General features: G+C 38.7%; 1 protein-coding gene across 2 annotated transcripts in view; it reads left to right on the top strand.

The window, feature by feature from the left end:
* CLDN10 (claudin 10) overlaps positions 1-16654 on the top strand; it is an 88897-nt gene that overhangs the window by 35561 nt on the left and 36682 nt on the right. Inside the window, exon 2 of one of the 2 annotated variants that reach the window (XM_064493026.1) lies at positions 575-748. The exons of the other annotated variant lie outside the window; for it this stretch is intronic. Within the exon in view, the coding sequence (XP_064349096.1) occupies positions 575-748 (174 nt within the window). The remainder of the gene's footprint in view (positions 1-574; positions 749-16654) is intronic. 2 annotated transcript variants of the gene reach the window in all.

Below are 16654 nucleotides of genomic sequence, written 5' to 3'. Positions count from 1 at the left end.
AATGTAAGAACTTTACAACAGCAGTGTTCTGTTTACACCCTCCCTCTTCTTTGTGCTATAGTATTTTACTTCTGCACATGTTATAAATGATAGATGTACTTGCTCACTAGATTCTAGAGGTGATGGAAAAAGAAGGAGTTTAGTTCAGTTCTTGGGTTCCTGACTTGGGCATAGTATCTGCAATTCATCCAGGAAAAAGGAGCTTAAAAAAATCATTAATCTGAGTGTACAAATGAGATCATAATTATAGTAATACTCCAAATCTTAACATTCTGTCCTCCCACTGGCTTGGTTACAGGAAGTCTGGTCTTTTGGGATTTCCCTCCTTTCAAATGTCTGAGAAGCCCCAGGTGGGTAGTTACATGAATTTGTGAATCAGCCCGGTCCCTCTTTTGCTAGATATTTGCCCCAGGTGCTCACAATGTGGAGCAAATTAGGAGCTTGTTCTATGTGAGGGGGATGCATACTCTCCCAGTGCATTATGCTCAGTAACAGGGGTCTCTTAACAAAGATGCCCTATTTCTGGAGGTAAAACTCAGAGTCTCAATGGGTTTTTTGTTTGTTTGTTTTTCAGGCAAAGAAACATTGTTTTCTTATCAGTGGCCCCCCGGGGAACTCATGGTTCCTTGCCACACCAGATGGCAGGCATTGAGGCAGCCCCCATCACACTCTGTCCCAGTGCTGCCACCTTTCTTCCCATCTCAGCAGTATTCTGCACTCAGACCATCCAGTGCTCAGCAGCATTCTGGTAAGAGATGGTCATCAGTCTCAGCTTGATGAGAGACATGGACTAGGTTCCACCAACCTTGTAAAAAAATCCCCTCTCTCCCCAAAAGGGAGGATTGCCATTCCACAAACTCAGCATTCCCCAAAAGGTGACCTCCCTTCTCTCTCCCAGTCCTCCTCTGACACGGATGTGGGGAGTGGGGGGTCTGGGGGGCAGAAGAGCTCTTGGAATGAAGTTCTCAGCAGGCCTGAAGAACAGAGGCAGGTCTGAACAGAGAACAGTGAGTACCTAGCTTTTTATTTTCTCGCCATGGGCCGTTGGAACCTGATGCTATCCTGTCACGTGTACTTGCAAAGCCTCCACACAGTGTTAGAATTATCCCAATGAACACAGCTCTTCATGGACATTAAAAATGAACATAGAAAGATCTCTGTCCTGTGATGCCCAGCTCACGCTCTCACTCTTCTTGAAGGCTTGGTGGTTTCCTCCACCTTTGCCTTAGTTACTCCACCTCTGACGTCTCACCCATTTCTCCTGCCCGCTGCCGTCAACCTCCTTTCTCCTCCTCACACACAACTAGCCTAAGAGCTCCCCGACCATAAATGCCGATCTTCCAGGTGCACTGGTACGTGTTTAACAACCAGTGGGTGGGGTGGGCACGTGGGGGGCTGATTTGCACCGTCCGTCAATTTCTGGGGAGTAAATCACGCCCAACTGGGCAGATTGTAAACTTCCGATGACATGTTGTCAGTGGCCTCTCAAAATTCCTAAAATGTTAGCAATGGTCAGGTTCTCCTAAGCCTCTGTGAGGGGTCCAGCACGCCACTGCTTCTGATATGGAGAAGTCACATTGAATGAGGGATTGTTCCCATCCCTTCCTTTGGGAGAGAAACTAGAATGAAATGAATAGTCTGGCTTACAAGTGAGGTTGTTCTCAGGGGATGAAATTCGGAAATGACTACCTTCGAGTTTTGCCTTGGTCAATCTTCCTCTCCCCTCTTAGTGAGTGTATTCACTATGCCCTTTCTAGAAAACCTCTGGATTTTTCTGACCCCTCTGAGCACACTTTAATGTTTATGAATTCATTCCTTATTTTGCCATTTTGCAGACCCTTGGATTTTGCACAAAGGCACTACTTCTTTGTGCTAGCATCAGTTAGAGAATGTTCTGTTTTCTCAGATTGATGGTAAACTTAAGGGTAAGGATCTTATCTCTACACGTGATTGATTCTCGAATGCTTGATTGACTGCTTGTTAAGCCTTTCTCTGATTTGCCTTACCCTAATCTTTACTAGGCCCTGCATTTAACAAATTGTTTTCATAGCCAAATATTAAGCCATATAAATACATTCTCTCTTACATACAATGAAAATTTAACTAATTTTGTAATTGTATAAAATGTCTTTGCACAGTGAAGAAATCCTTCAATGTTGGTAAATTGTGTTTCTGGGAAATCAAAGTGATAAGATTCGTTGGAGACTTCCCTGTTACTGGCTGCCGTCCTACCTGAGGCAAATTATTCAGGTCTCAAGCCTCCAAGTATAAACAAAGGGTAATAAGAAAGCTTTCAGGGTGCTAGAAAGGCTCTGTGAGCCAAAAAATGTAAAGTAGGTGAACTCTAATGTAAAAGTACCTGCTGAGTATGATGTCTTTGTCAAGCATAAGAATTTTATAGGATATAAAACATTTTGCACTGCAGGGATCATTTTTTAAAGCTCAAAGCTTCTTGGAGCGTCTACAAAATTTAGGATTTGACAACCAGTTTTACAAGAACCTCGTCCAATCTTTTCATACATCCAAAAGTCAGTCAGCTGTAAGAACCCCAAGCAGCATTAAGTAAAATGAGATACTATAAATACAGATTAGTATCATTTGTCCAAGCCATTGTGGGGTCCTCTTTAGATGAAAAAAAAAAAAAAAAGCAAAACCAGTGATAGAATGGCAGAGAAGAAAAAGGCAAGAGAAAAAAGGTGCCTGAAACAAAGGAGGCCTTTCACACCTGCGTCCGTTTGTTAACAGAAACAAGTGTTGAGAAAGTTGAATGATGTGAAGGGAACTAGTTTCACAGAAAAGCACTCCTTTGTGCCAGAATTTTCTGCAGTGGGCAAAGGTGAGAGAAGGAGGTGAGAAACCCTCTTGGTGTTTCAGACCCAGGACAATGGTATCTTAGGAAAGGCTGTTTAATGTAAAAATTAACTCTTCTCTTTCTCTCTCTTTTTTTCTTTCTCTCTCTCTTTCCTTCCTTCCTTCCTTTCTTCCTTCCTTCTTTCCTTCATCCCTTCCTTCCTTCTCTTTCTCTCTCCCCCTTCTTTCTTCCTTTTTTTAATGGAAATGGGAACAATGTGTTTGGCCAACCCATGACAAAGCTTAAAGGAAGAGATGAGCAAATACAGCATGGTGAATATTTTAATTCCCACTGAGGTAGGTAATTTCACCCAGGGACAATAGCTTAGTTTCTGCCACACAGGACGCTGTCCTGGGAGTTTCCTAGGGGCCCATCCGCTCCCAGACACCTGGTACCATTTTCTCTCTGCCACCTCCACCACCTGTGCTTTCAGGTGAGCTAGGAAGTGGTGCTTACGGGTCTGGGCTTCGTGTGCCTACAGACTTACTTAGGAGGAGGTGCTGAGCAAGAACGCAGACACACCAGCTTCCTGCACACACACGAGTGCCTAAAGTGCTCTCCCAGTATCTGCTGCACACTCAGTCAGTTTCTTAACACTTCAAAAAATAGCCCAGTTCCGGTGTTACATCACTCAGTCAGTGCTTTATTAACGTGTACTGGGAACTCTCCTACCTTGTAGAGTGACCCTGATAATTCAGGGTCAGGAGCTTCTGCATCGTTCATTACTCAGTAAACGTGTGAGTCCCTGCGCCTGCCGGGCACTGTGCTGGGCAATGGACACACAGTGTGAAGGAGAAACTTCCATTTTACACAGCAGAAGGCAGACATGCTCCCCACTGAAGACAGTTTTGTTTTCTAACTAACATAAAGACTAAAAATCATTTCACTTGAGAATTCCAAACTGTAAACTCAGTCCACTTCCTCCCACACGGCACCCTCTAACTTGAGTTCCACTCTCAACCCTTCCTCCCTCCACGGGAGGCCTCCTTCCCCAACATCCTCCTTTCCCAAAATCCTATCTCCTTCTTGGCCTGCTGGATTCCAAAAGCAGTAAAATAAAGTTTTTTCCTTGAAATAAGAAAATAATCTTTTTAATTTAGGAAAGCTAAGAAAAGGAAAAGCTGTAGGGGAAAAAACCCTTGTGTATGGAATGAGCACTAAGCATTAATTCATGCCTATTTTTTGAAAACTTATAATCAGTAAGAACTGGGCTAGGGCTGAGATAAAACTTCCTTCCTAGACCAGACATTCTTTTTGCTTTGTTTTTTTGTTTGTTTGTTTGTTTGGTTTGGTTTTTTTTTGGTTTTGTTTTTTTTTATTGAAGTATTGTCAGTTTACAATGTTGTGTCAATTTCTGGTGTACAACATAATGTTTGAGTCATACATACACATACATATATATATTCCTTTTCATATTCTTTTTCATTATAGGTGACTACAAGATATTGAATATAGTTCCCTGTGCTGTACAGTAGAAACTTGTTGTTTTTCTATTTTATATATTGTACTATCTGCAAATCTTGAACTCCCATTTTATCCCTTCTCACCCTCTTTCCCCCTCTTAACTGTGAGTTTGTTTTCTATTAGACCAGACATTCTAATCTCTGTCTATAAGCTTTAGATACAAACAAAGCAAATATGCAAACAAACACACAGTGCTGCAGCTTTCCACGGGTGCCAGTCAGGGAAGAAGCAGGCATGTGATGCAGAGTAACGCAGTGGTGGGCTGGAGCTAGCTCACATCTGTGCACAAGAGCTGATGGTTGCATTTCAGAAGTTCTGCCAGCCCATGGACTTCACATGAGTAGCTTGAAATCAGCCATGGGAGCAGTGTTTAAACCACAGAAATAAGCAAATCCTAACAGTCAGGGATTCTTTCCCTTCCCTTGAGAGCCCATGATGAAACATTTACCAGCACACCACTGATAACTGGGTAGAGGAACTGGGCTATTTTTTTTAAAATGTAACATGCCCTGTCCAAGGAGATAACATTTCAACAGAGACCTGTTAAGAGTTTGGTTAAGTGTTTCAGAGAGAAGGTTCAAGAAGTGTAAGGCAGTAAGATTGGTGACCTGAAGGATCTTTTAGGAATTAGGAGCAGATGGGGGTGATTAGAGAGCAGTAAGTGAAGAGGACAGAGGCCAAGACAAGCTATGGATCAGATAATATGAGGCTTTGTAAGTCAAGGCAAAGCATCTAGATGTTCTTTCAAGAGAAATGGAGAGCCATTGAAGGGTTTTAATTGGGTAAGAGGTGTATGTGACCTGATTTGATTTTTATGTTAAGAGGCTCACTCTGGCTACTGTGTGAGATGAATTTTAGGTGATGGATGGGGCAAGCATTGAGGCAGTATCTCAGGTAGGTGGTGATGTCACATGGACTCCTATGGGGGTGGCCCTGCAGATGGAAAAGAGTAGATAGATTTGAGATAAACTGTGGAGGAAGAGCTGGCAAGAGACTTGGCTGCACTTTACAATAACTGCTAGTATTTTTTAAGAAAGAAAAATGTTGCACGCAAGAACAGAATGACTACATTTTGCAGCATGAGTGGGAGTCTTTCCTCTGCATGAAGTGAGGCTATGAGTCAGCCGCCCTAAGGAGAAGGAATTGTGGTAATTGAGGGGCGTTGGGTTCACCTCAGAGCTTGCTTTCTCTTTGCTTTGTCATCCAGCCTTTACTTTGGATTCCAAGCGCAGGGGGTTGTAGGGAAGCGATCGTTCCAGCCTAGTTCCTTTGATGGCGTCTTGAAGAGCACTGGTCCAGCAGGAGGAGCACCACTGCTGATACCCTGGACCTCAACAGGCTTGAGAATAAAGTTTCCAGTCCTCCACTGGACTTTAAATTAAAGTCCAATTAAAAGGCTTAAAAGCCTACTTTTACGTATCACTTTGCTGAGAGAAACTCAGTTTCTTTTTCTCTTTGAAAGGTAAGCACTAAAACTAAGTGCTATAACCCCCCGACACACACACACTGAGGAAACTTACTTATGAAAATGATGTTGTGCTCCTTGTTCCAGTAACCAAAGCTACTGTGATCCTTGGTGGCCGCAAGGCAGACAATGGGTCCCAAATTGCTATTTGACATATATTTCAAATATTCAACTCCCTGGAAAAAAACTTTGTAAAAAAGGGCCTGGAGTTTGTTGTTTTTTGTTGTTTGTTTGCATTGGATAAGGAGGCGTCGGCAGGGTATTTGAGGGAAGATGGTGTAGTGGTGTTTTTATAAGGCTTTTCCTTTGGATAGCCATTTTAACTGTCAGAGACGTGCATTCTTATTACCTATCTACTTGGGAAAATAGCAGGTATCCCAAACCAGTTTGTCTTTTTAAAGTTTTTTAAAATGAAGATCTGTTTTATAACTTCAAGATAATAAATGTTAAAATATCCAAATAAATAATTGCTATAAATGTATATTGACTAAACAGTAGAAAGAACTAGAACTCCATTCACAATGATAGAATGTTTCTCGTCTGTATCTGTTGGCCCATAGTCATGATATCTGCACAGTATCATTATGTTCTAAATCTTCAGACAGTTTAAGCGGTATTACAAAATACAAGAAACAACGTGCAAGTGTAACCCCCTGAGAACTTTGAAGATCATAGCTCGAGGGAGAAAGGATTCACAGAGAAGGAACAGTAGACTTCAGGCTTGACTGGAGGATTTGGATTTAGACTAGAGAGACATACTTTCAAATCAGTGGCTGTGTTTGGAGAGCACGTTGCTTTGTGAATGCTTTCAAGCTCTTTCTTTCTTTCTTTCTTTCTTTTTTTTTTTTTTTTTGTTAACTTCCTCTGAAATCCAAGAGGATAATGTTTTTACCAAAAATATTTACCAGGAAATCGGAAACTTAAGTGATTGAGTCCTAAAGAAAACCAATTTTCAAAAACCCTTAAAGCCTCTATTGATAGGCGAACAAATACTATACAAAGATTCTGGTCCCTCTGCCATTCTCAAGGACCTCTTTGGGGATGGCAACAAAACCTGTCAGGTCAGGCAGCTAAGAAAATGACTTTGGATCTCTGTGTGTGCACAGAAGGGCACCAAAGGGAATCCTATCTTCTTATGGTCTTCGTACCCATATTATGAATGTTTTACTATACAAATTAAGAAATTAATCAGAACTTATGGTGGCACTGGGGAGGTCTCTTTCTGCCAGAAACATGACTAACCACATCCACTAACCACAGGCAGTATTTATCCATAGAGTCATTGTGATGAAGCCATTTTCTAGGTTAATAGATAATTTTCTTCCTTCCTTTCTCCCTCCCATCTTTCCTTCCTCCCTTTTTTCCTTCCTTCCTTCCTCCCTCCCTCTCTTTCTCCCTTACTTCCTTTCTCCCCATCTTTCATCCTTTCTTCTTCTCTTCCTTTCTTTCATGGACTTTTATTGAGCACTTACTCCTGCACAATGCTAGGAGCTGCAGATAGAAACAGGAATGAGGCAGCCCTTGCCCTCTGGGAGCTTTTTCCATAGACAGACAAATAATAGGAGCATGACAGGCCGTACAGTCAGTCCTCCGTATTCGTGGGTTCTGCATTTGCGGATTATTCCAACCTTGGCTCAAGAATATTAAAAAAAACAGTTTCAGAAAGTTCTAAAAGCAAAACTGAATTTGTCGCTTACCAGCAACTATTTACATAGCACTTACTTACAACTAATCACATGGTATTTACATTGTATTATGTGTTATAAGTAATCTAGAAATGATTTGAAGTATACTGGAGAATCTGTGTAGGTATGTGCAAATACTACATCATTTTATATCAGAGTCTTGAGCATCCTTGGATTTTGGTATCTGTGGTGCTTCTGGAACCAACCCCTTTCAGACACTGCGGGACAACTGTATTCTTAAGGCCAGGCTTCCAGTGTTCAAATTCCCTTTTTTGTCACTTATTAGTAGTTTGGAAATGTGGGACAAGTAACATTTCTTGGGTTCAGCTTCCTCACCTGAAAACTGGAGATGATTATCTGCCACAGAGTTGTTGTGAAGACAGAATGAGTATATGCATGTATAGTGGTTAGAATCGTACCTCGTACATACTTAGAACTCAATAAATGTTTAGAAGCCATTATTTTTTATCATTATCACATCCTCACAGAGAATCCTTGAAGGCAGGGCCAAGGTTTTGCTCAAATGGTTTGGGTCTACTCTAACACCTAGAAAAATTGATGAGCTAGTTCCCAAAGTTCAGTCATAGCTCACCTCCCTAGTTATTTACATGGGAACATTTGCAAAACCTAGACTTAACAGTTCCAGCCACAAAGGAAAAAAATTCCGTATGTAGAACGTCTGATTTTCAAGAGTGCAACTTCCTGGTGGCATTGCTGTAAGAGAGTAGCCGCAAAACAGACCCCAGGTATCACAATCATGCTGATGTGACCAGAGCTACAGAATTGTTGGGAGATGTTGGTCAGAAAAAATATTTTTGGTTTAGGGTGTGATCTTGTATCATATTTCTGACAATAATTAAATAACTGAATCAACTGTTGAGACCTCGAGTACGTGACAACCCTCAGCAAAGCCATTGACATTGGGTAAATTGCTTAATCTCTCTATACTTCAGTCTCGTGGGAGGGCTGTCCTGGGGTTTAAAGAGCATAACACAGGCCAGTGCTGAGCACAGTGCTCAGGACACAATACAAGCTCATTCAAGGTTAGTGTGTAGGGTAGGCACTGAGTTTACTTACACATAACAGAAAACACGGGGAATGGTGCCTTCAGTGTCTGGGGTTTGTTTTTCTCTCACCAAATAAGAAGGTTGGTGGCCCAGGGCTGGTCCAGAAGCTTCAGAAGGCAGAAGCCGGGTCTCTGTAACTCTCTGGGCCTTTCTGTCATGTCTGGTCACAAGAAGGCTCTGTGCTTTAAGCAAGCTTTGTGCTTTAAGCAGGAACATCAAAGTCTGGGGTCTGTTAGTTTTTTAAAAAGAAGGAGAATTGATATGGCAGTCCTCGCTGCAGTTAGCTATTAATTATCTAGCAGTTTATCACACCAAATCTTCGTAATAGCTATGGAGGTAGGCATAGGCGGTATTATCTCCATTTTACAGATGTGGAAACTGAGGCTAGAGAGGTGACAAAATTTATTCAAGGCCATACAGTGAAGAGGAGAGGGAGGGGCAGAACTTTAAGATGGGAAGTAAATGAGAGTCAAATGTGAAAATAATCTATGGAAATCATCTATGAAATTCAGATAGGAAAAGCAGATGAAAATCTAAGGTGCAAAGAAAGAATTGTTCTTATGGTTATGACTATGTTTTCCTTCAAAATGTAGTTTGAAGAACATTGTGTGTGTGTTTAGATGAACATGCATCCATGTGTTCAAGTGAGTGTATCAGTGTGTCTGACAGTAGACGCCACCGTGTTAACAAACTCAGAAATAATACCAGATTAAGCTTTCTAGATTAATAAAAGCTTTCGGCACATTTAGATTGATTTTATTCAAAATATTCTATTTTAAAATAGATTTCCCATATGGTATATTACATATACATTGCCTTTTAGATGATTTAAGCAACTTTTAACATTTAAATAAATATTTTCTATCGAATATGCCCTCAGTCACAGTCATTTTTGTGTATTTTAAATAGGTGGAAGAGGACCATCATAGTTAGAGATCATCATAAAAATTAATCTTACCAGAAATCAAAGTTTAATCATTTCTCTTATAGATTATCCTCCATTTTGGATTGTTTTGCCCTTCACTTCAAGTACACAATTCAGCTGGAGTTAGTTTTGTGTATCATGTGATGTAGAGAGGAATTTCATTTTTTTCTGTATGATTATCTAACTGCCCCAACAGCATTTATTGCAAATTTGCTAATTAAAATCAAGTATCTATCACCTGTCTGTCTGTCTATGTATCTATGTATCTATGTATCTATCTATCTATCCGCAGGACTGAGTCTGGACTCTGTATTCCTTTCCATTAGACTAATATCACCACATCTTAATTCCTGTAGATTTGTAATAAGTCTAGATATCTAGTAGAGTAAGGGATTCAACTCGTTCTTCTCTTTGAGTATCTGGGCTATTTTGGACTTTTGCATTACCATGTAAATTTTAGAATCAACTTGTCAGTTGATTCCAACCACCTTTTGGAATATTTATTGGAGATAGCACTGAATTTATTAAACAGTTGAAAAGAATTGCATGTTTTATATTATTGATTCTTCTAATTAATGAACACAACATATAAATAAAATATAATCCTCAGATTCAAAGAAGGAGAGTCTCTGCCCTGGACTCTGTGGCTTGTGCTCCTTCCATGGAGTTAAGAGTCCACTAGGTCAAAGGAATGTGTCACTCAGAGCCATCACTTCCTCCTTCTGGACTATGATCTGGGTATCAAATCTTGGAATTTCCTGCCCCAAGAGAACTCAAACCCATTTCCAGGACCTGCACAAACCTCTTCCCTGGTGCTGTCCTCCCAAAGGCATAGAAATCCATCAGTGTACACCCTTAGGTTAAGGGATGGTCAAGTAGTGGTAAAGGGATGCAGGTGCTGTGGATGGAGCTTGGATGTGTGCATTAGAGTGTCTACACATGCACATGAAAGTACTTCCTGGTACAGTGTGGGATGGAGCCGGGGGTGGAAGGAGAAATGGGCCCTAGAGAGAGTACACAGACTGTGAGTCAGGGGCTGCATCCCAGCAGGAATTCTGAAGAGTCCAAACTATGCGGCTTTCTAGGTAGTTATAAAAATACATTTGTCAATGTAGGAAAATATATTATATTTTCTTTAACCATGTGTTGGCTACATTTATTACTTTAAAATATTTAGACATACAATATGTAGACCTCCATTTGTGTCTTGCCCCAGGTCCCACAAAAAGTCAGAGCAGGACTGATGGCATTTAGTTTTATTTTAACCTTTAATTTGAATCAATAATATTTTAAGGCTCTCTGCATAAAGATCTTGAACATTTCTCCTAAAATTTGTTTCTAGTTATTTGATATTTTAAATTCTATTTTAATGGAAAAAATCACTATTTTAACTGTTGGCTGCATTTCCATAGAAATTCAGTTAATTTTTTAAATGTTGACTTTGGATTTAACAAACTTGTTAACCTCTTCTACTAATTCTAATAACTTATCTGTAGATTATCTTGGATATTCTATACAATTATATGTAGTCTGTGAATAACAGTAATTTCATTTTTTGCTAATTTCCAAGTTTCACATTGTGTCTATCCATTTATCACCTGATAGAAGTTTGGGTTGTTTTCACCATTTGGCTATTATGAATAATGCTGCTAAGAGCATTTGTATGTAACTTTTAAAAAAAAACAGTTTTTAGGGGGGAGATAATTAAGTTTATTTATTTATTTTTACTGGAGGTACTGGGGATTAAACCCAGGACCTTGTGCATGCTAAGCATGCTCTCTACCACTGAGCTATATATACCCTTCACCTCTGTATGTAATTTTTTGTGTGAACATATGTTTTCAGTTCCCTTGGGTATGTACATAAGAGAGGAAGCTGCTGGGTCATATAGTAATTCTATGTTTAACTTTTTGAGGAACTGGGGACTATTTTTCACAGTGGCCACATCATTTTATATTCTGACCAGTAGTGTATGAGTCTTATAATTTCGCCACATCCTCACCAACATTTGCTATTTTCCATTTTTTTTTTCAGTAAAGTCATATTGAGTGGGTGTGAAATGGTATCTTACTGTGGTTTTGATTTGTGTTTTCCTGATGACTTACAATACTGAGCATCACTTCACATGTTTCTTGGCCATTTATATATCTTTGGAGAAATGTCTAAATTCTTTGCACATATCTAAATTGGGTTATTTGTCTTTTTATTTTTGAGTTGTAAGAGCTTTTTATATATTCTGGATACTAGACCCTTATCAGATTTGCACATATTTTCTCCATTTCTGTGGGTTGTCTGCTGATCCAAAGTGACATGTAATGTGAGCAAGAAATAAACCTTTATTGTTGAAAGCCACTGCGAGTCTTGGGCAGATGCTGACTGCAGAATAACAACAAAAATTGACTAAACAACTTGCATCTAGCTTTGTGCATCCGCACTGTCCCACACCCCATTTGCGTTTGCCCTATTGAGCAGGATTGAGCAGGAAATAGGAGTGCCAGACTTCTTCTAAATAGACTTTCAACCACTCCTTCTGTTTTTAACTCTGTCTTCTTCCAAAGATGCCCGGGACCATCTAATTGTGGCAGTCTACAGTATAATTCAGGTAGTTTCTGGGCTTTCCTCACTGCCAACCTAGGCTTCAACCCTCTCTGTTCTGTTAGGCAGCTTACCATTTGTGAATCTTATTTCCAGATTCCAAAATTTTACGTTCGTGTTTCCTCTGTCACCTCTTTGCTCTTGATGGTTTTATACAATAATTTTTTAAAAAATCTGTTTACTGTCTTTTTGGTGGAGTTTCAGGAGGAAACAAATGTAAGTATGTATATCTACTATCTTTACCCAGAAGTTTATCTTCGCTCTTCAACATTTTAACTAAAAAAAAAAAAAGTCTGCAGTCAATGTGTATCACTCCATGACCAAGTGCAATTCTTTGCATCCAAAGGCAAAGTGCATTTTCATCCAGTATCGGCTACAGCCATTCAGTCTAAGAGGAATGTGGCATTTGGAGGGAAAAGCTTTTTGCTCATCAGCTGCTGTAGTTGAACTGGAGGTATGCGGAACCACTGGCATCTAAGATCAGTGGCAACCTGGAGGTTTTCCAGTCCTGTGATGAGTGCTGTGATCTGGAAGTGTTTTGGGGCTACATGAAGTACTTATTTGCATACTTTTTTCAAAATCTTTTTTCTTCTGTGGTGTGACTGTATTTCTATCATGCCACGTATGCAAGTGAATCATACATTTTGGTGTCAAATTCTTTTTGGTTTTCACATCCAGTACAGCAAAGAAGGTGATCAGGTAAATGAAGCCAGAGGCAGGATGAATGAACCATCTGCTAAAAATTAAATTCAAATAAGACATTGATAACAAGTAAGATCAAATAGAAATGAATATGATGATTTTCGTCTCCCAAAGGGCTGACAGCCAAATTGAATGAAGCAAACTCTAAGCAACGGGAGCACGTTCCCATCAGTGAAGGACGGAGCTCATGGCATGGAGAACAGACCCTGCAGCATAACCCTTCAGTGAGCTCTGACTGCATTCATGGGCCATTGTATTGAATGGGTAGTTGGCAAGAAAATAAAGTTCATTCAACAAGTTGGTAACATTGAGTTAAAGAGAGAAATTAGCTAGTCTTTAAGACCACACACAAACTAATCTCTAGAGCTGGAACATAGCACAAATTGATTGTCCCGGGAGAATTAGAAAAGGTGCCAACATAATGACTGATTGGTGGCCAATTTGGGACATTTTCTTCCTTTTGAAGCAAAGCTGGAAACAAAGGTTTTTTTGTTTGTTTGGATTTTGCTTTTTTTTTTTTTTAATGTGGAACTGGTTGAGTCAGTGAGATATTACCGTCTACACCTCGTTTATTCCTTTTTGTGTGCATTTGATCCTATGGACACATGCTATACCTATAAATTTCTAAATCAAAAACAAAGTCCTCAAAATAATTAGGAGAAGAAAACTCAACAGATGCTATTAAAATCTCTTCTTGCTTTGCTTATGGATTTATTTCTTCAACCAGTAAGTTAGTGGTGCTTTCTTTTTTCCATGATTGGGGATATTTCCATCAGAGCTCGTGAAATATTTCTTCCATGGCAAGTGAGATTTCCAACTAATTGAAGTGAATGAACACGCTTCTTTCAAAAGAATGTGCCATGTTGCACAGAAAACAGGGCTTGAAAGGAATTGTTAAGAACCATTAGCCTTATTAATGTTATTTTTTGGTGCTGTCAAGGGCACTGGGAACTTCAGTCTTTTGCAGTAGAATTCTTAGCTGCTAGATGAGCTTGCCTCCAGGCTGGAATAATTAAGTCACCTGACTTTCCTGTAACTTTTATTATTTTTAGCTTCATGAGGCAGCATTCATGCACAAGTGGTCCTTTTCCATTCCCCAAAAGTCTTTTGTAGGACACTGACAATCTTTCTTTCCCTACTTCTCTGCACGAAGTGTGCAGAAATCCCTGTGCATATACCAAGAGCTCATATACAAATAATAAATACAATTAGGATTCTGACTTTTCTATTATTTATTTCAAATAGTTTGGGTTTAACATTGTTATTTCTTGGTTTAGCAAGAGATAGCTCTCCCTATAAACTAACTTATTAGATCTGATCATCTGGTACTGTTTTTGATAATTATGAGGAGGAAAACATTGTAAATTATCCTAGAGTCAAATCCAATATAATTGTTACGGAAGGTCACTTTCATTATTTAGAACACTGAGTTTGTTATACTTAAATTTTAAAAAAGATATTAGGAGTGCATAAATTTCATATCCTAAAATGTCAGGCCACATTCATACAATGATTTTTAATGCCCGTCAACACCAACTAGAAAGTGTGTTATTTCCAGGCACTTATATTTGTTTATTCTTGAAAACTGGAGGGGGAGGGGAGCATCAGAAAATTTCCACAATACCCCTTGAGTTATTTAAATCCATTTCCTGTGCAATGAAAGCCCTGTGACATTTCCAGAGCTGCTGTTTATTTTGAGATGTGAAGGATGTTAAGATTCTTTGTGCTTAAACCACAACATCTGTGAGTGGCATGAGACAGAGACTTGTGGCAGGGTGTAAGTGGTCAGGCAACCCTTACTGGAAGGAAAGAGGTTATTGAATTACCGGAGTTGAGAGCAGGCAAATCCACCTGGGTTGGCAAGCTTGGCCAAGACAGCCAAGAAGGACTGACATCCTTGTTCCCCCTCACCTGCTTGAGTGTATCCAACCTAAAGGAGCAGAGTGTTTCTCTCTGTCTTCTTATGTAAAGGGGAATGTTAATACACTGGTTAAAAGCTCTTACATAAAGGGGAATACGGGCTGCACGATGTTCAATGAAAACACCTTGTTTTTCTCAACTATCTCATACTATATATTTTTGACTATTTTATCTGTATGTTTCACTACAGTATTTCCCTGAACTCACTATCTTCACATTATCCCATTGTAATAGGAACTAAGAATTACTTTCTTCCCTCTTTCCCTCTTTCTTTCTTTCTTTGTTTCTTTTTCTTTCTTGAGGTATAGTAGTTTCAGATGTACAACATAATGATTCTATATTTGTATATACTGTGAAATGATCACCACAATAAATCTATTTAACATCCATCCACATACATAGTTTTCTTTCTTTCTTTCTGTTCTTTTGCACATTTCTTTTGTTAAAAATAAAAAATGAAGGGAGCAAGTAAGTCACTTATCTAAGTTAATATACTTTACTTACTAAATTCTTAGAAACCACCCTTGCCTTTGGACCACATTTGACTCTAATAATAGAAATGGATCATCTTGATTAAGTAATAAAATATGGTGAACTTTAAATTAGGATATAGTAGTAGTAACCTAGTTCTTTTTTTTTTTAATTGAAGTGTAGTCAGTTACAGTGTGTCAATTTCTGGTGTACAGCACAATGTCCTGGTCATATATATATATACATATATTCGTTTACATATTATTTTTCATTAAAGATTATTACAAGATACTGAATATAGATCCTTGTGCTATACAGAAGAAGTTTTTAAAATCTATTTTTATATATAGTAGTTAATATTTGCAGATCTTGAACTCCCCAATTTATCCTTTCCCACCCCCTTTGCTCCCTGGTATTAGTAACCTAGTTCTTTATTTTGCACTTTTAAGGCCTTATTCATTTCCAAATAGAGATTCCAATCTATTTGATTATCGATATGAATATGAAATTCCTGAAAGAGAAGTTGATGGATACTTTAAAGTTACAGGGTCTCAATTTTTCTAACAGTCTATTAGAAGTCATTATACCCTCCTTAAGAAATTCTTATTCAGATTATGGTTAAATAATGTAAATGTGCAAAGGTTAAATAGATAATCTTTAAGAAAGAAACTTCTAGAGGTTGATTGCTTAGTATTTACATTTTTAAAAATGATAGTAAATAGACCTACCCTTATCCAAGCATTTGATTTTCAACAAAGGCACCAAAGCAATGGGAATTTAAACAAATGGTGTTGAAATAACTGGAGAGTCTATGAAAAATGAACCTTGACTCACACCAAACACACCAACATTAATTACTGGTAGATCCTAGGCTTAAATAGAAAATCTAAAACCATAAAGTTTTAGAGGAAAATATAGGAGCATATCTTCATAACTTGGGGGTAGATAACAGTGTCTCAAACAGGTCACAAAAAGCACTAACTATAAGAAGGAAGGGGGATATATATTATTTTATATAGTATTGTATATTACATATTAGACTTCATCAAAATTGAAAACTTCTGCTCATCAAAAGATGACTTTAAGAAAATAGATGAGCCACACACTGAGAGCAAACATTCATTAAATATATATCTGCCAAAGGGCTGATATCTAGACTGTATAAAGAACTTCTACAATAATAGAGAAATAACCCAACAAAAAATGGTCAAAGCATTTTCACTGACACTTCACAAAAGAGGTGCTTGAATGGGTAATAAACACACAAAGGTGTGCTCAACATTGTTCGTCATCAGGGAAATGAAAATTAAAACCACAGTGAGATACCACTGCACACCCACTAAAATGGTTCAAATAAAAGACTGTTAACATCAAATGTTGGCAAAGACATAGAGCAGCTGGAATTCCCATACATTGTTAGTAGGAATGTAAAATAGTACAATACTTTGGGAAAAAGTCAGGTAATTTCTTACAAAACTAAACATACTCCTACTCTATAACCTAGTAATT

This window comes from Camelus dromedarius, chromosome 13, assembly GCF_036321535.1.
Source record: "Camelus dromedarius isolate mCamDro1 chromosome 13, mCamDro1.pat, whole genome shotgun sequence".
Taxonomy (NCBI): Eukaryota; Metazoa; Chordata; class Mammalia; order Artiodactyla; family Camelidae; genus Camelus; species Camelus dromedarius.
Note: the sequence above shows the minus strand (reverse complement) of the source record. Positions and strands in the feature narration are given on the sequence as shown.